Here is a 23,782-nt window from a genome sequence, read left to right on the forward strand (position 1 = left end):
GTCCTACTTCCAAAGGAAAGGAGTGGAGTGGACCAGGTATGGGAATTTTGTCTTTAATTATGTGCCTCCCGTTAATACCACCATGTCACGTCTCCGCAGAGAGATCTCTCTAGTGTTGAAAGACTGACAGCAAAAGTTGAGGTAATCATGGTCCATTTGTGCTGCCAGCACTCTTACCCATTCAATACAAGTAGATGTTATTACTTTTACAAGTAAAACTCATAAAGAGTACGAAGCAAAGCTCTCATCCTATACCTCACTCAGAACCATCTGAGGACTTCACAAATACAACATGGCTTGAATCTGAAACCAAATAACACCCAAACAAGAATACAACTATACATGTCAAACTGTTCAAAATATAAACAAATCAAGACTTATTCTATTCTACCTAAAACAATCAATGCCCAGCAGTGACCGGTACCCTACGTGAAAAATCAGATACATATTAAGCAAAAGAATTTTTGTGACTGGCATGGCATGGAGAGAGATCAATCAATAGAGAAGATGATCCTGTAGTGTTCTTCAAATTCAAATGCCAAAAACAATAAAAAATAAATGATGATTCCACTCTATCGAGTAGAAGGGTATTGCTTCACCATCACTAGTTAGGGGAAACATGAAAAGACTTTGCATGTCAATTCCACTTCCAATGCCAATATTCTGCAATGCAATTGAAAATATATTTACTTTCAATTGGTTTTATGTAGAGTTAGCTCATCTGTTCACCAATCAGATCAAGCCCCACAAGGAGAAAGGTCACTCCTTGGAAGAGCAGGAAGTAGAAGTGAACTCCTTGGGCCGATAAGAGGCTTCGTACGGAAGCTGTTAGCAGGAGGAATCCAAGAATGAGCTCTTTGCAGTATATTTTGTTGATTTTCTTAAGAGGCTTATGAGCTACATCTTTCATTTCTTTCAATTCACTCAACTCAGAAAGCTCGCTCTCAGAAGCTCCTCTGTGGATATGTGGTTGGCTCACTGTCTTGGTTTCCCTCTCTGCAGCAGCCAGCAGATCAGATTCTGATGATCTGCCAGCCTGCTTCTTGGTGACAACCCACTCATAAGAGCTACCCAACTGAAATAATCCAGACACCATGGCATTAAATTTAGTCACTGACATTGTGTTCTCAAATAGAAGGTAAGGAACAATGAAAGGAAAAGATTTTGGGGCAGGAAGAATGTTGAGGAACGACATGAAAACAGTAACATAACAAATGACCCACATAGGAAGCTCTGCTTCAGGCACAACCATGGTTAGAGGAAGAATTATGCAGAACAATGTGAAGGAATAGAATGGAAGGATAAGTTTCCTCAATAGAAAGAAGAGAAGTATCAAGTTGGCTTTCTTCCACATCGCTATCTGCAGTGTCATAAGGTTTTAAATTAGATAAGTAGTTTACAAGTAGATTGTAATAGCAAAAGAAGTACAATAAGCTAACTATTATGCCTTAGAAGTTATGATTGCCGGAAGACACAGTCGGAAGAGTTGCATAGGACCAGAATGCCAGCGATGTTGTTGTTTCCTATAAGCTTCATAGGACTCAGGAACTTCACAAAGAACCTGCAATTTACATAGACAGCACGTTGATGAGTACAATTGCTGACAGAAAGGGAAGTCCTCAACAACGTACAAAAAACTTCAAAGGGCAATTTATGAATTCTGCAAGTAAACATAAAGACAATGCATACATATTTCACAACAAAATTTCTTTTGTTTACCTTAAAGAAATGGTGCCTCGTAAGATAATTCACAAAACTACATGCAGAATCCGTGAGTGCAAGAACTCATAACACCAACAAAAGTTATAAGTCAACTAACATGAGAGTACCTTCACATCATTTAGGAAGATGAATTTCCAACCATTCAGATGTGCACGCACAGCAATGTCCTTGTCCTCTACAGTTGTCCTTTCAAGCCACCCTCCTGACTCCTCAAGGGCTTTGATTCTCCAAACACCAGCAGTTCCATTGAAACCGAAGAAATTTAGGAATACACCATTAACCTGTTGTTCAACCTCAAAGTGAAAACACAAATTAATGTTTTGCAGTCGAGTCAACAAGTTCTCATCCTTGTTCACAAAACTCCATCTAGCTTGAACCAGTCCTAATTCAGGATTATCCGACAAAGCAGGTACAAAGACATTTCAGTGAATTCTTGGAAAAGAATTTTGTTGTGAACTTAATTGAAAATTAAAGTTTTTCCTATGCACCTTGAAATGTGGCACTGTTAGCTTAAGGAAATCTGGATTGGGTTGGAAATCGGCATCAAAAATCACAACAAACTCATAATCCTTAACATAATCACAACTCATTGCAGATTTGAGATTTCCAGCTTTGTATCCAGTTCTAACCAAGCGATGCCGATAGATTATGTTGACACCCTTTTGATTCCACTTACTGTTAACCACTGGACGCTCTCATCATCTGAATCATCGAGAATTTGAATTAGTAAGTGGTCCTTTAGCCAATCAAGTTGGCAGACAGCGGAGATAGACTGCTCATATACCTGTATGAGGCCCGTGCAAGAACCCCATTAGAGAACTAGTTAACACCACAAAATCCGGATGTTTCAGCTAATGTTATGTGTGGATTTAGTTTATTAAAAACAAATATGATGGATTTATTACATTATCAACTAACAAAAAACAACAAATCTAACCGGAGGACATAGCTTTTCAAATTTACTAGTGATTAGTAGCACATAATATCTTACAATTTGACATATGATCTTTCCTCTTGAACCATTTGGTTCTATATCATTTGAAAATCAATTCCCAATTCAGACTGTTCCTTACTCAAATCTTCCAAAATTCGCTAGCACTGTTGGCTTCCCAATCTCTTATAAAAAGTTAGTCGTCAAGTCCTAAGCTCATCAAATTAGTCTTACTATCCAAACAAAGCAATAAAGTCCAAATCCTAAGCTTGTCACTGGCTAGAACCCCAAAACACTCAAACCAAAAAAATGCATAGAAGAAATTAATGAAGTAGTAATATACATATTAGAAGTGTTAAGACCTTTTACCTCCCTCTCATTACACATGGGAATTTGAACAAGAACCATAGGGTATTCATAGCCTGATCTCTCAACATCATCTGACTTGAATGGATCTCCCTCAATCCTTGGTTTATTCTTCTTGCATTTTATCAAAAAACAACACAAACAAAGTATCTGTTAGGATCCAGAATCCAAGAAACCAAGCTAGGTAGCTGCAATTTAACCTTGACAGAACATCAAAACACACACTTCTCTTTTCTGCAGTAGTAGAGAAGAAGACACTCGAAAACACTTTTTTCTTGTATGCTTTTTACATCACCGAGCTAATCTCTTACAAAAGAGAAGCTCTAGCTTTTTACATAACAAAAATACATCCAGCCATACAAGTGGCAAGATCACAACCATCCAACACAAAAATATAAAAATAACATTACATTAGTCAACAAGTCTAAGACAAAACAACTTAAATACTTAGTCTCTAAACCAAACACAGTTCCTAACACTCCTCCTTGAGTTGCAGTTTAGAGACACCAAGCATTGCTCTGAAAATTTCAAATTTCCCTCTTGGTAAAGCCTTTGTAAAGATATCTGCCAAATTCCCTTCAGACCTGCAAAATTCAAGTTGAACTTCACCATTCTTTTGAGCTTCACGTACTGCATGGAACTTCACATTCATGTGCTTTGTCCTGCCATGCCGGACAGGGTTATCTGCAATGGCTATAGCAGATTTGTTGTCACACTTGATTACAGTGGCTTCATCTTGAGTTAACCCCAAGTCAGCAAGAAGTTTTCTTAGCCATAGACAATGATTTGAAGCAGCAGCAGCAGCAACATATTCTGCTTCTGCTGTGGACTGTGCAATTACTTCTTGCTTCTTAGAGTTCCATGACATTACACCTGAGCCAAAAGAAAATACAAATCCAGTGGTGCTCTTGAAGTCTGATATACTACCAGCCCAATCACTGTCAACAAAACCTTCAAGAACTCCGCCTTCATTCTTCATAAAACAAATACCATAATCAAATGTTCCTCTCAGGTATCTTAAAACCCTTTTTGCAGCTCCCAAGTGTTTATGACTAGGAGCACTCATGAACCTAGACAGCAAACTAGCAGCAAACATAAGGTCTGGTCTAGTTGCTGTTAGATAAAATAAACTTCCCACAAGACTTCTGTATACTGATGCATCTGTTTTCTCTTCACCATCATCCAGAGTCAATTTCTCATTCAAAACCAGAGGAGTAATCACATATTTACATTTATCCATTTTAAACTTCTTTAAAAGATCAAGTGCATATTTTTTTTGAGAAAGAAAGATACCTGAGTTGTCCTGGAGTACCTCCATGCCAAGAAAGTACTTCATTTCACCAAGACTAGACATCTCAAATTCTTGCTGCATTTGAGATTTGAAAAACTCCACAGACTTTGGATCACTTCCAGTAACCAAAAAATCATCCACATATAGTGACACAATCAAGTGTTCATTGCCACTTTTAACATACAAAGTGGGCTCATTCTCACTCCTCTTGAAACCATGATGAAGGAGAAAAGCATCAATTCTACTATACCAAGCTCTTGGTGCCTGTTTAAGACCATAAAGAGCTTTATTAAGCCTGTAAACCATATTTTCCTTTCCAACAATCACAAAACCTTCAGGTTGATCAACATAGATCTCCTCCTCCAATACACCATTTAGAAAAGCCGACTTAACATCTAGATGATAAATTTTCCACCCAGAGTAAGCTGCCAAGGCAATGATCAATCTCACTGTGTCATGCCTAGCAACTGGAGCAAAAGTAGCAGAATAATCTACTCCAGCTTGCTGTGCATAACCCTTCACCACCAGTCTAGCTTTATGCTTATAAATTGAGCCATCTGGATTTAACTTTGTTCTGTAAACCCATTTGACTCCAATTACATCTCTATTGCTAGGTCTGTCCATAAGCTTCCAAGTATCATTTCTATTAATCACATTAATCTCCTCCTGCATTGCATGCCTCCATTGTTCACTCTGTGCAGCTTCTGCATAATCAACAGGTTCTACCATAGCAACATTGCATTTTTCATAGACTTCTGCCAAGGATTTGGTTTTCTTTGGAGAAACTTCATCATCAGAATCATCACCACAATTACCATTGACTGCCTCAGATTTTTCATTCCCAGTTTGCTGACACACATCTGAAGTAGCTTTCACTATTTTCTTTTCTTCCCAATCCCAATAAGCTGTTTCATCAACCACAACATCCCTACTAACAGTAATCTTCTCAGTCTGCAAGTTATACACTCTATAACCCTTAGACTGAGTTGCATAGCCAAGGAAAATTCCCAAAACAGCTTTTTGGTCCAATTTGCTCCTTTTAACAGCAGGAACATGATTGTAACAGATTGAACCAAACACTTTTAAGTGCTTGGCAGATGGTTTAACTCCCAGCCAAGCTTCAATAGGAGTCATCCCCTCTACAGACTTTGTTGGCAGCCTATTGAGGAGATATACAGCTGTATAAACAGCTTCTGCCCAGAACTGTTTAGGAAGCTTCTTCTCAGCCAACATGCATCTGGCCATCTCCATCACAGTTCTATTTTTCCTCTCTGAAACCCCATTTTGCTGAGGTGTATAGCTCACAGTCAATTGGTGAGCAATGCCCATGTCTTCACAAAAACTATCAAATGCTTCAGAGGTATACTCCTTTCCATTATCAGACCTCAATGTTTTAATTTTCAAGCCACTTTGAGCTTCAACTAAAGCCTTAAACTTCTTAAACACAGAGAAAACTTGAGTTTTACTGCTGATGAAGTACACCCAAGTCATCCTTGTAAAGTCATCTATAAACAAGATAAAGTATTTGTTCTGAGAGAGTGAAGGCAGACTCATTGGTCCACATACATCAGTATGAATCAATTGCAGCTTCTGTTTTGCTCTCCAAGTTGCATTTGAAGGAAATGACTGCCTGTGCAACTTTCCAAACTGACAAGCATCACATATATCTTCACTAACATGAACCTCAGACATGTCCCTAACCAGCTCCTTATCTTTCAAAAACTTCAAAGATTTCAGATTAAAATGGCCATATCTCCTATGCCACAGCCAAGAATCATCTGTCTTCACACTAAGAGCACAATCTTTTGCAGCATTAAAAACCAATGGAAAACTGTTTTCAACCATTCTAATCTTGGCAACTTCACTGCCACCAGGACTGAATATACTACAAAAATTTCCCTTGAAGTTCAAGACATAGCCCTTCTTCATCATTTGAGATACACTTAAAAGATTATGCTTTAAACTTGGAATGTAAAGAACATCAGAAATGGACTTGGTACCTTTTCTGGTGTTTATAGAAATTGAGCCTTTGCCCTCAGCTTGAACAATATCACCATTTCCCAACCTCACTTTGGTCTTCACACTACTATCCAAAGTGGTAAACAAACTACCTTCTTTTGTCATGTGGCTTGTACAACCACTATCCACAAACCAAGTATTATCATTCTGTACATGAGAAGCATCTGCAGCCATGAATAGATGATCATCATTTTTCTTCTGTTCATCACAGAAATGAGCTTGCTGAGGAGTAAAACTTGAAGACTGGTTCTGGTTCTGCTTGGCTCTACAAAACTTCTCAATGTGCCCCATCTTCTTGCAAAACCTACACTGAATTTGAGGCTTGCCATATTTCTCCCAACACTTACTCTCAGGATGATTTGTTTTTTTACAGTGAGAACAAGGTAAAAAATTGCCCTTTCCAGGTGACTCACTAAAATTGGCAGCATTGCTAACTTGCTTTCCTTTTCCACCTTTCCACGGTTTCTTGCCTTCTCTTGATGAAAAAAACTGTTTTCCTTTGTGCTTCATATGAAAGGCACCTTCTGTCACTTCTTCAGACTTTCTAGTAAATCTCAATTCTTGAGCTTGTAGCTTGCTGCACAACTCAGAAACAGACATCTTGGTTAAATCACACGACTCTTCAATGGCAGCAATTTTTGCCTCAAATCTGTCAGGTAAGCTAATCAAAATCTTTTCAACCACCTTATGATCTGAAACTTCTTCCCCATACAGCTTCATTTGATTTACCAGCTCACTTAATTTATCAGAGTAGTCTTTAATTTGCTCTGATTTATGCATCTTCAATAACTCAAACTCCCTTTTTAGAGTTAAAAGTTTTTGCTGCCTTACTCTAGCATTGCCTTGGTATTCTTCCTGCAACTTCTCCCATGCTTTCTTTATACATTTAATACCAGCAACTCTAGTGAAAATAGTGTCATCTATGGCTGAGTGCAAGAAGGTCAAAGCTTTAAAGTTTTTTTGCTGTTTGTCATTGAAATCCTTCAATGCTTGAACAGTAGGATTCTCAGCAAGAGATGAAGGATCAAACCCTTCTTCAACCGAATTCCATAAACCATGAGCCATAAAGAAAGTTTCCATCTTTATTGCCCAAAGATCATAATTTACTCCTTTAAAGACAGCAGGTGAAGGCAATGAAGACTGAGACATGATTCAGGCTAAACAAAGGAACTTACTTTTGCAAGACTTTAACAACCTTCTCCTGGAACCTCTTCTGCAACTCACAGGTCCACCAAGAAGCTCTGCTCCGATACCAGATGTTAGGATCCAGAATCCAAGAAACCAAGCTAGGTAGCTGCAATTTAACCTTGACAGAACATCAAAACACACACTTCTCTTTTCTACAGTAGTAGAGAAGAAGACACTCGAAAACACTTTTTTCTTGTATGCTTTTTACATCACCGAGCTAATCTCTTACAAAAGAGAAGCTCTAGCTTTTTACATAACAAAAAAACATCCAGCCATACAAGTGGCAAGATCACAACCATCCAACACAAAAATATAAAAATAACATTACATTAGTCAACAAGTCTAAGACAAAACAACTTAAATACTTAGTCTCTAAACCAAACACAGTTCCTAACAGTATCATTCGATCAACAGATTGGATTAGGAACAAGAGGACACAGAATCTGGACAAAGCTTGAATTGGTGGCGCATTGTAATCAGCTCTAAATGATAATTAAGCAACATAAAACATGTGAAGCAAGCACTGCAAATCCGAGGTCTTTGGAATGTGCAAATTGGGGTTCTTGAAATAGTACCAACCTTTCATATAAGCAATCACTTCAAATCCCAAAATAGCCAATGAAGTTGCTAAGAAGACTTTAATCACCTTGAAAAGTAACTTCCCTTTCAGTAGCTTGTCATTCTCTACAGCCACTTCTTGCTTGTACAACAGTCCTAATGGTGCCAAGCAGTGACCAGAAGACAGTAGCCAGCCAAGCAATGCAACCAACAGCTCTGTGAGCCTTGTGTCACCAACCCAATTGGTTGATGGGCTGAGTTTTACTTGGGTCTCACTTGGTAGGCTTGGGCCTAGTGTAGTGGGATGGACTGATGTTTAAGCATGTCTAATTAGGCCCACCGTATAAGTGCATAGGATATATATATATAGCAGGTTAGTTCTAAGGGGGGTTGTCGAATGATATTGTTCTTGTTGTTTCTAGTTGAATTGGAGAGTTGCCTCTCTCGAATAGGCATATTTGTGCTTCCTTGTGAAGCTTATCTCTGTATTATTATCAGTATATTTGGTTATTGTCACCGGTTATCAGTTGTAGCAGCTATACTGTTCTTGTGGATTGGCTAAGTTACACTGGTTGTGTAACAATTGGTATCGAAGCTCACGATTCTACCCTAGATCTATGGCATATTTAGCTTTCAGCGCCTCGTTTCCAGATCTTTATGCTTGTCTGAGGTCGAATTCCATCTCTCAAGTTCAGTTGGAGTTGCCTAAATTCAATGGACCAGATCCCCTGGCCTGGCTTTGCACTGCCGAGTTATTCTTTGAAGAACAGCGCGTGCCCTTGAATGATAGACCAATTGCGGCACGACGAGTCTTCGACGGTGAAGCCTTAGAATGGTTCAAAGTGCTGGAAAAATATCATTGTCATCGTGTCTTGAACGACTGGGCACTCTTCAAAGAAGCGATTCATCGATGCTTTGCGTACAGGCCATTATTTGAAGAATCGGTAGTAATGAAGGAAGATGAAGGGTTAGTGATGGGCAAACTGTTGGTACCGAATGGAGATGAAGGGTTAACGAACGGTGGAGTTGGCGACCCAACCTTCGTGGTTGATGTTGGGCAGCCGATTGCAGCCAAGAGCCGTGGAGCTGATGTTGTACGTGATTGTTCCCTCCTTGGCATTAAGCAACAGGTAATCGAAACTTTTGATTTACATTTGGCGTTGGGCTTGGTTGCTAGATTGCAGGATGTTAGTGCCACACATGGATTATTGGCTTGTGCACACGAACTGTATGTGAAAATGCTTCAAAAAGAACTGTGCTCTTGGACTATTGTGGTAGATGCAGTTTTAAGTAGGGGGTTTTCTGAAGAGCGACTTCGATTGAAAAGTGTGATGGAAAGGGTTTATGATCCGGGTGGTCATAATTCTATAATTGTAGTGTTGAATAAGCTTGACAAAACGAAAGGTGTGGTAGAGGTTGATAATGGAAAGGAAATATTGGCCATAATTTTGGAACTACAAGAGGAGAATTGGAATGCTTATAAGGTGTTTGATCCATTGCTTCCAAAAGGAACCAGTAGAGAAAGGAAATTAGAACAGAAGTATTTGAAGGGAGAACATGTGTTCATCATGGCTGATTGCAACATTAATGGTTATCCAGTATTGGAGAGATTGTTTGACGGTTGGAAAGAAGAGCCTGAGTTGGTGAAAGGTGACCTGGGTTTCTTGCATTTGGATACTCATTCAATCACACAAGGTGCGCTCTCAGTGGAACAATCTAATTTAAACATTCCTAGGAAACAATTTAGTGTTTCAATGGGTGGCACAACTTCTATAGCTACAGCTGTTCTTGATAAGTCCGTGAACTGGAGTACAATAGAATTTCCAATGGAGGTTGAGAATGAAGGAAGTGGTTCAAGAATTTCACAAACACCACGAGATGCACTAGTGTGCATTGCTATTGATGCCAATCATTTTCCATTTGATCCAGGTGGCTCCACCAGTCTCATTGTGTGGGATTCTCACCTTGTGGACAAGGTGTTTTTGAGGGGGAGGAATTGTCACCAACCCAATTGGTTGATGGGCTGAGTTTTACTTGGGTCTCACTTGGTAGGCTTGGGCCTAGTGTAGTGGGATGGACTGATGTTTAAGCATGTCTAATTAGGCCCACCGTATAAGTGCATAGGATATATATATATAGCAGGTTAGTTCTAAGGGGGGTTGTCGAATGATATTGTTCTTGTTGTTTCTAGTTGAATTGGAGAGTTGCCTCTCTCGAATAGGCATATTTGTGCTTCCTTGTGAAGCTTATCTCTGTATTATTATCAGTATATTTGGTTATTGTCACCGGTTATCAGTTGTAGCAGCTATACTGTTCTTGTGGATTGGCTAAGTTACACTGGTTGTGTAACAATTGTCACCAACCCTGGTTGATGGGCTGAGTTGACTTGGGTCTCACCTAATAGGCTTGGGCCTAGTCTAGCGGGATGGATTGATGTTTGAGCATGTCTAATTAGGCCCACCGTGTAAGTGCATAGGATATATATATAGCAGATTATTTCTAGGGTCTGGTTGTTGATGAATATTGTTGTTGTTGTTGAGGACTGTGGAGAGCCGCCTCTCTCGAATAGGCGCTATCTGTCTTGTTGCTGTGTTAAGGAGTATATCCCTATATTTCCTTGAATTATATCAATATCTTTGGTTATTGTTACCGGTTATCGGTTGTAGCAATTGTATTGTTCTTGTGGATTGGCTAAGTTACACGGGTTGTGTAACAATTGGTATCAGAGGCTCACGATTCTAGCCTAGCTCTATGGCATATTTAGCTTTCAGCGCCTTGTTTCCAGATCGCTATGCTTGTCTGAGGTCGAATTCCATCTCTCAAGTGCAGTTGGAGTTGCCTAAATTCAATGGACCAGATCCCCTAGCCTGGCTTTGCACTGCCGAGTTATTCTTTGAAGAACAGCGCGTGCCCTTGAATGATAGACCAATTGCGGCACGACGAGTCTTCGAGGGTGAAGCCTTAGAATGGTTCAAAGTGTTGGAAAAATATCATTGTCACCGTGTCTTGAACGACTGGGCACTCTTCAAAGAAGCCATTCATCGTTGCTTTGGTTACAGGCCATTATTTGAAGAATCGATAGTACTGAATGAAGATGAAGGGTAAGTGATGGACGAACCGATGGTATCGACTGGAGACGAAGAGTTAACAAACGGTAGAGTTGGTGACCCAACCACCGTGGTTGATGTTGAGTTGCCGGTTGCGGCCAAGAGCCGTGGAGCTGATGTTGTACACGATTGTCCCCTCCTTGACATGAAGCAAAAGGTAATCGAAACTTTTGATTTACATTTGGCTGTGAGGTTGGTTGCTGGATTGTAGGATGTTAGTGCCATACCTGGATTATTGGCTTGTGCACACGATTTGTATGTGAAAATGCTTCAACAAGAACTGTGCTCTTCGACTCTTGTGGTAGATGCAGTTTTAAGTAGGGGGTTTTGTGAAGAGCGACTTCGATTGAAAATTGTGATTGGAAGGGTTTATGATCCGGGTGGTCCTGCGATGAATAATTCTGTAATTGTAGTGTTGAATAAGCTTGACAAAACGAAAGATGTGACAAAGTTTGATAATGGAAAGGAAATATTGACCATAATTTTGGAACTACAAGAGGAGACTTGGAATGCTTATAAGGTGTTTGATCAATTGCTTCCAAAAGGAACCAGTAGCGAAAAGAATTTAGAACATCAGTATTTGAAGGGAGAACATATGTTCATCATGGCTGATTGCCATATTAATGGTTATCAAGTATTGGGTAGATTGTTTGACGGTTGGAAAGAAGAGACTGAGTTGGTGAAAGGTGAAGTGGGTTTCTTGCATTTGGCAACTCATTCAATGACACAAGGTGCGCTCCCAGTGGAGCAATCTAATTTGAACATGCCTAGGAAACAATCTAGTGTCTCAATGGGTGGCACAACTTCTATAGCTACAGCTATTCTTGATCAGTCCATGAACTGGAGTACAATAGAAAGTGTGGAGGTTGAGAATGAAGGAAATGGTTCAACAAATTCACAAACATCACGAGAGGCACTAGTGTTCATTGCTATTGATGCCAATCATTTTCCATTTGATCCTGGTGGCTCCAAGAGTCTCATTGTGTGGGATTCTCACCTTGTGGACAAGGTGTTTTGAGGGGGAGGAATTGTCACCAACCCTGGTTGATGGGCTGAGTTGACTTGGGTCTCACCTAATAGGCTTGGGCCTAGTCTAGCGGGATGGATTGATGTTTGAGCATGTCTAATTAGGCCCACCGTGTAAGTGCATAGGATATATATATAGCAGATTATTTCTAGGGTCTGGTTGTTGATGAATATTGTTGTTGTTGTTGAGGACTGTGGAGAGCCGCCTCTCTCGAATAGGCGCTATCTGTCTTGTTGCTGTGTTAAGGAGTATATCCCTATATTTCCTTGAATTATATCAATATCTTTGGTTATTGTTACCGGTTATCGGTTGTAGCAACTGTATTGTTCTTGTGGATTGGCTAAGTTACACGGGTTGTGTAACAATTGGTATCAGAGGGTTGTGTAACAATTGTCACCAACCCTGGTTGATGGGCTGAGTTGACTTGGGTCTCACCTAATAGGCTTGGGCCTAGTCTAGCGGGATGGATTGATGTTTGAGCATGTCTAATTAGGCCCACCGTGTAAGTGCATAGGATATATATATAGCAGATTATTTCTAGGGTCTGGTTGTTGATGAATATTGTTGTTGTTGATGAATATTGTTGTTGTTGTTGAGGACTGTGGAGAGCCGCCTCTCTCGAATAGGCGTTATCTGTCTTGTTGCTGTGTTAAGGAGTATATCCCTATATTTCCTTGAATTATATCAATATCTTTGGTTATTGTTACCGGTTATCGGTTGTAGCAACTGTATTGTTCTTGTGGATTGGCTAAGTTACACGGGTTGTGTAACACCTTGAGAAGCAAAACCCATGTCACTTGCTTGGCGTTCTTCCCTCTGCTCTTCTCCACTGGCCTGAATGCAGCATCTGCACCGTCGATTTCCACCACAGAAATGCTTGGATTCCCCAATTTCACTATCACTGGAGTTCCCATCCTGCTATCACCCTTCCCCCACCACTCTGAAAAATCCAATCTTGGACCCAATTTCACTGACACACCCACCAAATGTCAAAAACCCAAGTCTCAAAAATCATGAACAGAATAGATCTCTAATCTACAATGAGGAACTCAAAAACCCATTGCAAGGCTCTCCATTTTTTTCACACAAAAATGTGGCAAAGGAAAGCCATGGAAGGAGGATTATGGGAGGTTCTTCTGTACTCTCAAAGACATTCCTCAGACACAGCCAACATGGCAAAGAAAGGTATCGGCTGCTGTTAAGACCCTAAAACCCATGCGGGCATGTATTTCTCAGATAAGCCAGACACAGTAACACACAAATTGTTTGTCCTTTACCAAAAAAAAATTCTCATTCTTTTGTCATAAATTTATTTAGTGAAATTAGATTAATTTGACCAATAATTTCAGTTGTTGACCGAATTGATGCATCATGGTGATTGACTAATTAATTAAAAATATTTATAACTGATTAAGCTGAACAAATAAGAAGTTAAATGGTGTTTACTTTAACCAGGCAGTGCCATACCCAACAGAAAATTACCAGTAATAACTAACAATAACAAATTTTAACTGGAATAATGTCGGTTACAAGAACAAGCATATTCTTCTCTTCTTTTTCATTGTCTGTGTCCTAAAATTATCTACAAATTTCGAATCACCCTTTTGTCTTTCCATGTACTTGGAAAAGGCTATTGACTGCCGAAACATGTCTTCTGCCGTCTATAAATGTTTATGGTCGGATCTATGGACACAATTCTTTTTGAAGGAAAAAAAGCAAATATACATATCTATGAAGAGATCATTGCATTATACTATAATTACTGTCACAATCAACTTTAGTAAAAGTTAAGAATCAAGGGCTTCAGCTTCGGAATTTGGATGCCTAAAGAAACTAGAGCTGGCATGTATATTATTGTCATTCTATCCTAACTTACCTCTGTTTTCTAATCTTTTCCTAAAGTAGAACCAGTGAGATTTAAATATCTAGAAAAATTAGTGCTTCAAATAGGTTACGGTTATATGTCAATTTTAGGAACTGGAAGTCTGGAACATCAACCCTTTTACATGTATGTACTTGTAGTTTCTCTCTACTTCTGGTATGATCTCCCACAGCAGGGGCCTGGGTGTGCATATACACAAAATTACAATTACAATTACAATTACATGTAAATACATATACATATGTGTAAACATATATACAAGTATTTCTTTTTAAAAGGGTTTTTTGAATCAATATTTCTAGATCTGTCTAACATTGCATGTGAAATCAGATTGCTCAATCAAATCCTGATTTTGACCTTAAATTCAGCAACTATTTGAAAAGTAGAAGAAGAAAGAGGGGTGGAATCGAAGAAGACTACCACCACCCACACAAGAAATGCCCTACTTGGGAGTCAAGTCAAGTCTCTACCATAAGATGTCTCCAGCAAGCCAATCTTTTTGTCGGTTGGATTTCATATTTAGCCAAAGTTGAAAAGGAAAGCTAAGAGACTGAATTGTGATGTGGACCAATTTGCATTAAAAACACTCCTTTTACTTATGTGGCTGTCTGTTGATCAATCTCTTCTCTGATGTTTACTCATCAACCTTGTTATCTATGAGTTGTAAGTGTCCTTGATCAAGAATTATGGCTTTTGATCTGTAAATAAATAACGTCAACATGAACATTACTAGAGCAAGTGTCTGTTCCTTGACATTAATCTTAACAGTATATGTGATACGACATCAACATGCTGAATGTACTGTAAAAGGAATTCTGTAGTCTATATATGCATTGTCATGGTAGAGCAGGTGAGAGTATGATCTTGTGCTCACATCTGTTGCAGAGAAACATATGAGGAATGTGCTCATCATTCGGGATATTAGCACATCGTGTGTGCTGCCAAACCTCGCAGATATCACACGAGATCATTCGCTCGCCATCATCCTCTTTAGCTCCACAAAGACAATCCACAATACTATTACTTAACCCACCTTCGTAAATTGCTTCATTGATCATAATCTCTCTATCTCTGTTGCTGCCCTGGAAGATGATTTTTCGACCAACTTCCACGACTCCAAAAACTAAATCCCTTCCCCTGGCATTCAGGTTCATTATGGATTCGACCACAAAGCTTCTCAATCCCCAGTACAACTCCCTGAAGTTGTTCTCAACTTCCAGCCTCAGCTCATCGAATGTCGCATTGTTTTTCAATGTGATGCATTCAAATGGTGGCATTGCCTTGTGAGTTCCATCTTCATTACTTCTGAGCATCACAGTGCAGTATAGCTTTAGTTTCCCTTCAAGGCCTAATTCAATTCTCAAAGGCATATCTCCACAATATTCTTTGACAAGGTACTTTGAGTCCAGAACTATCGTTGCAGCGACTTGTATTGCACTGATAATCCCTCTGCTCTGTCCTGGCTTTTGGTCCTTGAGAATGGACCTGTACAAGTAAAGGAGATCCTTCATCAGCTGAGACTTTGTGATTTGATGCATACCCTTCAAGTTTGAGTTGTTGTTCACTAGCAAAACATCTTGGCTAGGACATACAGTGGATATGTCTTCCAAACAATATTCTAAAACCTTGGTCACTGGATTCAAGCTGCGGCGAACCAAGTGATTCCCAACTATGTGATTTCCGAGTGATTTTAGCACAAAATCTAGTAAACCTGTGTCTCCAATATAAGCACGAGCAGCATCGCGAACCTCCTGCCTTGGAATCCATTTGAATTCAGCTCTTTTTAATGCTTCAACGATCACTCTAGTTGCCATTTCAACTCTCTTTAGAGACCACCTACAATTAGTTTCTGCGAAGATTCCTGCATTGAAGGAATCAACACTGTTTTCCTTGGGAAGGCGGGATTTGAGATCTAACATGAACTGGAATAAGTCACCAAGTGTTGCCACAGAATGTTCTGAGGATGCTTGGTACCTTGAGAATATGGTTGGTATGCCAATGCCATTGTCGGAATAATTGGTAAGATAATTATGTGCAAGCAAAGACAAGGGCATGGTTTGTATAGTTTCTATGGCTTTTTGGTACATCGGTTGAGTCACTCCGTAGCATCCGCGACCAAATTTGTATCCCCAGCGACCAAACCATGACCGACCATATGCAACACCATGGAGGAGCCTCAATTCTATGCTTCTCTTGTTTGACATGTCTTTCAAGCTCACCTCCCTGCAGACACACACACCAAAAGAAAGAAAAACAGAATCATCAATTAAGACTATTTTGATCTTTATTTACTCAGGCGACGAGTAGAGACTGACCGTGCTCGCAATCCAGTGCACAAGCGATCCCAGAACTTCATGACCTGATGTCCAGCCAGTTCAGAGCCCATTTCAACACCATTGACACACAACAAATGGCCAAAACCATTAGAATGAAAAACACCATGCATGATATGACCCTGCAATTCCACTATGTTGGATTTACCCTTCATTAGTGTACTTGTAACTCCATCACACCCTCTCTCGCAGTTGAAACAAGCAGTCACTGTGTCCTTAGAAGGCAACACAAAGTGATACTTCTTGTTGCAAATCAGATTGTCACCCCAGCCTGAGCTATCATAGAGTCATCAACACTGTTAGGGAATGCAGTCTCTTACGAAATCACCACAAGCAATATATAATGTAATATGAAACAACAAACACTAGTACTTCACCGATGTATTGGCAGTGTTTGCAGTGGTGGTTGAGCGATGCTTCTGTTGGTTCTTCGACGACCAATAGCAGAACATGGAAAGGAGGGTGGCGATGGACTTCGAGTTGAAACGACCAGCTCTGCATTCCACTGCATAGATTTCTCTCAGAATGCCCAAATTCAAGGAGTGCCTTAACATTGTCCTTAAATGACCCATCAAACTCAGCTGGGTAACCACATTCACCAAATGTTTTGAACCTATACACCCGCTCACCACCTCTCTTCCTCCTTTTGCAACTAGTTTCTTCCAAATGTGACATGTGAAAATCCCAAGAAAGTTAGACAAGTGAAAGGTTTCAAGAGAGTTAACCAACGAACAATGACAATTTCCTATGCCTGGAACTAGATTTTCTGGGGACTCAAAAGGACCCTATATAAACCTGCGGAAGAACAGAGTAATGACTCACAATCTGCATGATTTGTTTCAAAACTAGAGTCCCTTGCATTTCTATCGCAGCAACGTTTGCCATGACAGGACTTTTGAAGTTAATAAATGGTAACATGCTTCGATCATGACACCATTTGGCCATTAAAAAGACTAAATGCAAGCGGCAAATTCTATGGTCATCAGGTAGATGTTGAATCTATCTTCTAAGAGACGAGACAAGACATAAACACAACACTTCTTTGCCAACTACCACATTGGAAGATAACTTTATCAAATCAAAGCTTCCTCCCATGACAACTTGTCTCTTAACATTTCATAATCACAACTTAATATGATAAAGAACCCTGCAAACGAAGCATCTTCAATATACGCTGCGAGGTCTACCTAGTCGACAACTCATTTACCAATAGGAAATTGAACTTATTATACCCAAATCACAAAAACAGTTATAAAAAAAAACACATATCTAAATTAATACTCGTGGCAATTAATGGAAGTTTAAGTTAAAAACCCATTAGAAATTTTACATTAGGAATCCAGGGTTACGCAAATAAAGAAACCCCAGACAAAAATGGAGAAGCTGGCTTTTAACTTAAATGAGCAAATTGTTTTTTAAACTATTAACAAACAATGAGTTAGAACATAAACCTATGGACTAAAACTGCAAGCCATCTCTTCTTTTATGTGTCCATTCCTTTCTCTGTCATCTGAATCGCGTGAGGTTGATCCGCATGTTAGATCTTGAATTTTGACCGGAGTAATTTCACTTGTATCAGAATCCATCACACTTGTATCCACTAATTCGCCTCTCACATTTTCAGAGCTGCAAACTATTGGGATATCTTTCTCATAGCCATTAGCCTCCTTCAAAATAGACGGACTTGACTCGGAACAATCCATATCCACATCTTCTGCATGCTTTCTTGCAGATTCAAAACTAATGTCAATAGATGACATGCTTTCCCCTGTGGAAGCCCCACTTTCCAAATCAGCATCCACAATATCCTTTAAATCACTACTAACAATTCCAGAACTCACTCCTCCTGTGGGTGGCTCAACATGCAAACCATTTTCACACGGCAGACAACCAGAACCATTTAATGGAATGACCGCATTTGCCATAGAAAAGCATTTGATATCTTCTTTTCGACAAAATTCCGCTTCCCCATTCACCATTTGTTGATCCCCTTTAGTTGAAGATTCAACAAATCTAAGACACGAAGCTCGGGGCTGAACCCTAACAAAAATATGAAAACATAATTCGTCAGAAGAATGTAATTAGTATTAATTACCCAACTAAAGAAATAAGAGAGACTTTTCTTGGGAAGAAACATTGTTTAAAGACACCTGTTATACAAAAGCATGTATGCTCCTTGAGATAGCACCTCATCCAAATCAACAGTTGTGACCTGTCAAAGATACGTTAAGGGATTAGATGAAACTAGAACCGGGGACCTTAAACATAATAAGAAAATCCTAAAATATGTATGCACATACCTTTCCAGAATCAAATGATAATTTTTTGAGAAACGCCAATTCATATAACAGATATGTACATAAATTACACAGGGTAAAAGAGTGGACCAGTTCTCACAGGGATATTGGGAAGACATTGAAAAAAAAAAGTGAAGCCGGTATACAGAACTACTATACCACTTACGTGTCTCAAGGAGAGGGATAGAATACCTTGCAATCATCAATTCTGTGCCACCTTCCACAGAAATCCTTGGTATAACAGATGTAATGACCAAAAAATGATGCATTCAGCATATCCACATGAACAACAACTGCATAAAGTTTGTACACGTCTGTACCATATGTTTCATCACTCATATAGGGGCTAAGATCTAAAGTCTCGGGGAAGGTTACTCTTTTATTAAGTTTCCCAAATCTCCCACTCTGCAAAGATGTCCACACAGAATGCTTTCAGAAAAGAAAAGGCTCTTTAAATAAAACAATAGAAGAAAAAAACATATATTATTTGCAAAATTTTTGAGCATGGAAATAGCATTAGAAACCCTCGAAGTTGATGTTTCATGCAATAGGAGCAAGTAGTATTTTTGGATATTAAATATATTTGACTAGAACCAAAAAAGAAGAAGCATGGGGCAGACCTGAAATCTTTTTAAGGCAATTGTAAGGATATTTGGAGCGTGCCGGATAGTAAGACGCTTCCATGCCTTGACATAGTCATTGCACCTGCAAAAAGAGTAAAATATTATACATATAAGATTAACAAAGGAAATCAGAAGCACAGCTTTAATAAGCTGCAACACTGATACAAAGAAGTTTCAATGAAACACAAAAACACAAATATTATTCACGAAAAATTTATTAATTCACTGTAAATAAGAAAGAGAACTAGCTTTTAACAAGCCTCTCTAGGTCCTCATTTCCTATACATGAAAATTTGAGTTGGGAACAAATTCACAGGGAACAATGCCAGAGAACGATTTTGTGGTGAATGGTCAAAAGAAAGAAGCAACTATTTACACTACTCCAATTCTAGTGATTCCTGGCCAATGGTTAATTGTCCATATCCATGTTTAGCAGATGGTAGCATAACAACTCGTTAGACACTGATCCTTCATAGCAAATTCCTAAAGGCCAACAGCAAAAGCAAAATAAGAATGACTAGTTTCGACAAACAAAATATAGATGTAGTCTTCAAGGTTCATTATTCCTAATTTTAACACTCTATCTTAGAAACTTAAAAATGGAGGCAACCAAGTTCACCAGGCCACGCCAAGCCACTGGCTAAGAGAAAAAAAAATTCCAAGCATTATGCATCTTTACCCCTGAATCTAGAAAACGTAACTGAAAAACAAAAACAGGCATCAAGTCAGTCATAAAGTCAGAACTCAAAAGGGACATTAAATGAACTGGTATGGTCAAATACTTCAATGAATGTGGCATTACTAATTGAAGAACACAAATATGTTATGTTAAGATCTTCACAATGCCAGAACACATTACGGCACATAAAGCAAAAAAATGCCGACAACAAAACAAGCAAGAAATGAATTATAAACTTTTTGCGCCCGAGATAAAATAACAGATAACCATACCCATCACATCTGTACATATTTTCTCCATGAAGCCACTCTTTGACCGTGAACTGATCAAGGCATTCCTCCAATGATGAAGCATCACCATGAATCTCGACAGTTAAATCCATCATATTTTCATACTGATTTGATATCTTATTGCAGTTTGTACATATCACCTGAACAAGGTCAAAAATAGAAAACAAAAAAAAAATAGTGAGATTGAAGCTAATGGAGAAACAACTAGAAATTGTCACCAGTTTTAATTGTTTTTAATATTCCAATACAAAAAGTGGCAGACGGGGACGAAGGTTAGGGAGGGACAGAGTGAATATTCAGCATAACTCAGAAATCAAACCCAAGGTACAAAAAAATCGTACTTGTGACTTTATAGATACTGGATGAACACATTTTCTCAGATTTACTGCACATAATATTCCACTCCTAGGAACTTTACCTAATTCCTACAATAGCATCATCTACTATTATCATTCCATATAGTTCCCCTCTACGCCAGAAGTATAATACGGTCAATGGATAGATGGATGGCACTGGCACCCATATCAACCATTCTAGGTAATGACTCAATGAGAAAGTTATAGAAGAGCTTTTTGAGAAATCGTAGCAATATATGGGAAAAGCCAAGTTCTGACTTCTTACTAATACCTATGTAAATTATTCCACCATAATGACTTGTTTACATACAGGCAGCAACTAAACTTCCAAAAATAATAAGCAAAACTATTGGCTTTGGTACATTAGAATACCTCACCTGAGATTGCAAGTGACCACCAAATATATGTTGAATAAGAGTTGTCTCTTGAGAGCTGGGATGAACAGCTTTCTCACCACCAAATTCATCCAGGCACACAGATTGCATTGCATCAATAGCAAATCTGCAATTAATAGAAAGGATCACAAAGGTGAACTCAATTTTGCACCTCACTAACATTCTTATTGCTTACCCAACCATATTCTATATAAAAAAACAATGATGTCCTTGGATGTAAAAAATGAATCCAGTTATAGTGGCACAAACCTCATAAATTCGTGAGCATCCTCCTGTCTGCCATAGCCAAGATTGCCACCAATATTGGGTAATCTAGACAGAATGTTCATTGGTGAAAAAGGAAGCTGACTTTGGCTTGTTCTTTCAACATGATCTTGAAAATCACAAAGAAAGCACCAATCATTACGTCTACCTGAAAAAAAAAATTAAAAAGGAACAAAAGAAGCAGAAGTGAGAAAATGTTTAAGCACTGGACAAGAAAGGGAAAAAAAAAAAAGGGCAAGAAACAATTATAATCACTAAATTTACATTCTCTCTTATGACCATTCTCCAGCAAGTAGGCAATAAGAGGCCTCGTGTATGTGAGGCACTGTAGAACCACATTGGCAAAACAACTGCAAAAAAGAGGCAACATTAAAAAGGATAGAGGGAGAAAAACACTTAAAAAGAGCATCCATGTATGGTGCCGGTTTTTTTCCTTTGCATGCTTGGTTGTGCATGCATGCGTCTATTTACGAGCAAGAGCACAACCTCTGTGCCATGCAAGTGAAAGTATCTACCTAATGACAATAGAAATTTGGGAAGCATTAGTGTGGCTGATTATGTCTGCACATTTGAGACCGTGCTCACATAGCTTCCATGCCAGTGAAAGTATCCAATTGGATAGATTCAAATAAATAGTAAGAGCCATTGCATACCTGTTTCCACAATTTAAAAGCCCACAAGGAGGAAATCCTGGCTTCTCCCAATTGAAAAGTTTCACAAATTCCTCATAAGGGAAAAGAACCTGAATTCACACGCTAGGTTACAGTTGACCATTTATAGAAGCATAAAACTAAATTATTCAAGACTCACACAAACAGGAAGCTGTAAATACACCTTTCTTGGCTTTTTTACATGGCTGGAGGATCCAGAGTTAGGAACCAGTGCAATTCCTGAAAAAGTTCTTTTCCCAAGCCCAAAAGACTTGACACCAGCATAGCTTGTCACAATCTGTGTTGAATTTTCCTTGCCATAATCTTTACACTTTTTATTATGCCCAGAATTCCAATCCGCTGTTTGGCACTTTGATGAACTAAACAAGAAGAAGATACGATATTCAACACAACCATATGATTAAATAAGTGAAATTTGAATATTTGTCATGAATAGGCAGCAGCTACATTAAAAAAAAAGACATAAATAACTTAAAAGCTTAAACGATATATCTATAAAACAGACATGCAATTCACAAAAAGTAGACCACAATTGTCAGAATAAAAGACAGATGAAAACAATCTGTCAACCTTGCAGAGTAGTTTTTTGTAGTCTATCAATATTTTTAGTTTGTAACCTGAAAATCATATATTTTACGAACATAAATATGCAATGGATACGATAATACAAAAAACTCTGTCAAAAATTAGTCAAGCACCAATCTTTCTTTCAAAGAAACCAACCATCTTATTGATTCACCTGAAAACTCTACAAAATACCTGAGACAGCAGATGCCATGAAATATGACAACGCCAAACAAGAAAAATCTAGTAATTTCTATCGGGAACAAACATATGTGACCACCAATTTCACAACTCTACCAATAACAACTGCTTCTTTAACCAATATGCCAAAAGCAATCCATTATTTATGCCTTTTGAAACAGTATATACATCACTCAAGAAGAAAAATAAAGTGAACAACTAAATGAGTACAATTTTTCAAATTACAAGAAACAAAATATTCGATTTACTCTTTTCCCTATTAGAATAACAACTCTTTGCCGGTCATATTGTCCTTGAATTTGACCAAACCACGGTTATTCAATAAATTATAACAATTTTTCCGTCTAAATCCCTATTTCGATACTGAGGTGTGTATCATAAACACATCAAAATCACTCAAATAAATTTTTTTTAAAAAAAAGACAATATCAAACTTCATCATTACCAGTATCTGACGGATTTGCAACGAGAGCACTTCTTAGAGCCAGGACTGCCGCAAACGGCACAAGAGGGTAGGTCTTCTTTCATGGGTATCCCAGGCATTGTATTGCCCCCTCGATCACTACCTTTTTCTCCCCCCTCGAAATTGGCGTCGACTTCGAAGTATTTCGACGCCGTGTTCTTCACCAAGTGTAGCAAACCGAACGAGATTATAAATACCGTGAATATCAATTGCAGAAACCAATTCAGATCCAACGATACACCATTCACATGCATCTAAACCAAATTGATCAAATTCGCCTCAATCTTGTCCCTTCTCATCGATAATTACTCCAAGATTGGGGCTTTTTTCGACGTTGAAATTCAATTTGAGCTAACTGTTGAAATTCAATTTGAGCTTAACTGCATAAGCCCTAATTGAACTTAGGGTTTTGAAGATGCTTCTGGAGAATATATATAGGGGGAATACAGTGAGGTTTCCTCCACAATTACTAAAAAAAAGAGGTTTCTTTCATTGTTTTTTTAAAAAGACACAAGGTTTCCTTCAATTGAGATGGGATTACTGGGTTAATTTGGA

The 23,782-nt window shown here is 38.7% G+C and overlaps 3 protein-coding genes and 1 pseudogene across 5 annotated transcripts; 1 reads left to right on the forward strand and 3 right to left on the reverse strand.

The window, feature by feature from the left end:
- Positions 1 to 301: 301 nt before the first annotated feature.
- On the reverse strand, positions 302 to 14,876 carry LOC119996071 (annotated as a pseudogene).
- On the forward strand, positions 10,663 to 12,692 carry LOC119997091. 2 transcript variants are annotated; one of them, XM_038843889.1, is made up of 2 exons: positions 10,663 to 12,225; positions 12,615 to 12,692. In XM_038843889.1, the coding sequence occupies exon 1, from the start codon at positions 11,448 to 11,450 to the stop codon at positions 12,198 to 12,200; it is 753 nt and encodes a 250-aa protein (XP_038699817.1). In that variant the 5' UTR covers positions 10,663 to 11,447; the 3' UTR covers positions 12,201 to 12,225; positions 12,615 to 12,692. The 2 variants fall into 2 exon arrangements, with proteins under 2 accessions (XP_038699817.1, XP_038699818.1); XM_038843890.1 differs by having other exon boundaries at positions 10,663 to 12,217; positions 12,607 to 12,622.
- On the reverse strand, positions 14,688 to 17,312 carry LOC119997841 (PHD finger protein MALE STERILITY 1). Its single transcript, XM_038845044.1, has 3 exons — positions 16,802 to 17,312; positions 16,407 to 16,695; positions 14,688 to 16,314 (listed from the first exon to the last, which is right to left on the reverse strand). Exons 1-3 carry the CDS (start codon positions 17,097 to 17,099, stop codon positions 14,928 to 14,930), a joined length of 1,974 nt encoding a protein of 657 aa, XP_038700972.1. The 5' UTR covers positions 17,100 to 17,312; the 3' UTR covers positions 14,688 to 14,927.
- A 378-nt stretch (positions 17,313 to 17,690) lies between these two features.
- On the reverse strand, positions 17,691 to 23,751 carry LOC119997903 (ubiquitin carboxyl-terminal hydrolase 18-like). 2 transcript variants are annotated; one of them, XM_038845133.1, is made up of 11 exons: positions 23,210 to 23,751; positions 22,139 to 22,358; positions 21,982 to 22,070; positions 21,593 to 21,678; positions 21,314 to 21,476; positions 21,047 to 21,170; positions 20,296 to 20,453; positions 19,342 to 19,426; positions 18,914 to 19,126; positions 18,575 to 18,636; positions 17,691 to 18,464 (listed from the first exon to the last, which is right to left on the reverse strand). In XM_038845133.1, exons 1-11 carry the CDS (start codon positions 23,479 to 23,481, stop codon positions 17,876 to 17,878), a joined length of 2,061 nt encoding a protein of 686 aa, XP_038701061.1. In that variant the 5' UTR covers positions 23,482 to 23,751; the 3' UTR covers positions 17,691 to 17,875. The 2 variants fall into 2 exon arrangements, with proteins under 2 accessions (XP_038701061.1, XP_038701062.1); XM_038845134.1 differs by having other exon boundaries at positions 22,163 to 22,358; positions 23,210 to 23,481.
- Between the last annotated feature and the right edge of the window lie 31 nt (positions 23,752 to 23,782).

Source organism: Tripterygium wilfordii, chromosome 4 (genome assembly GCF_013401445.1).
Source record: "Tripterygium wilfordii isolate XIE 37 chromosome 4, ASM1340144v1, whole genome shotgun sequence".
In the NCBI taxonomy this organism is placed as follows: domain Eukaryota; kingdom Viridiplantae; phylum Streptophyta; class Magnoliopsida; order Celastrales; family Celastraceae; genus Tripterygium; species Tripterygium wilfordii.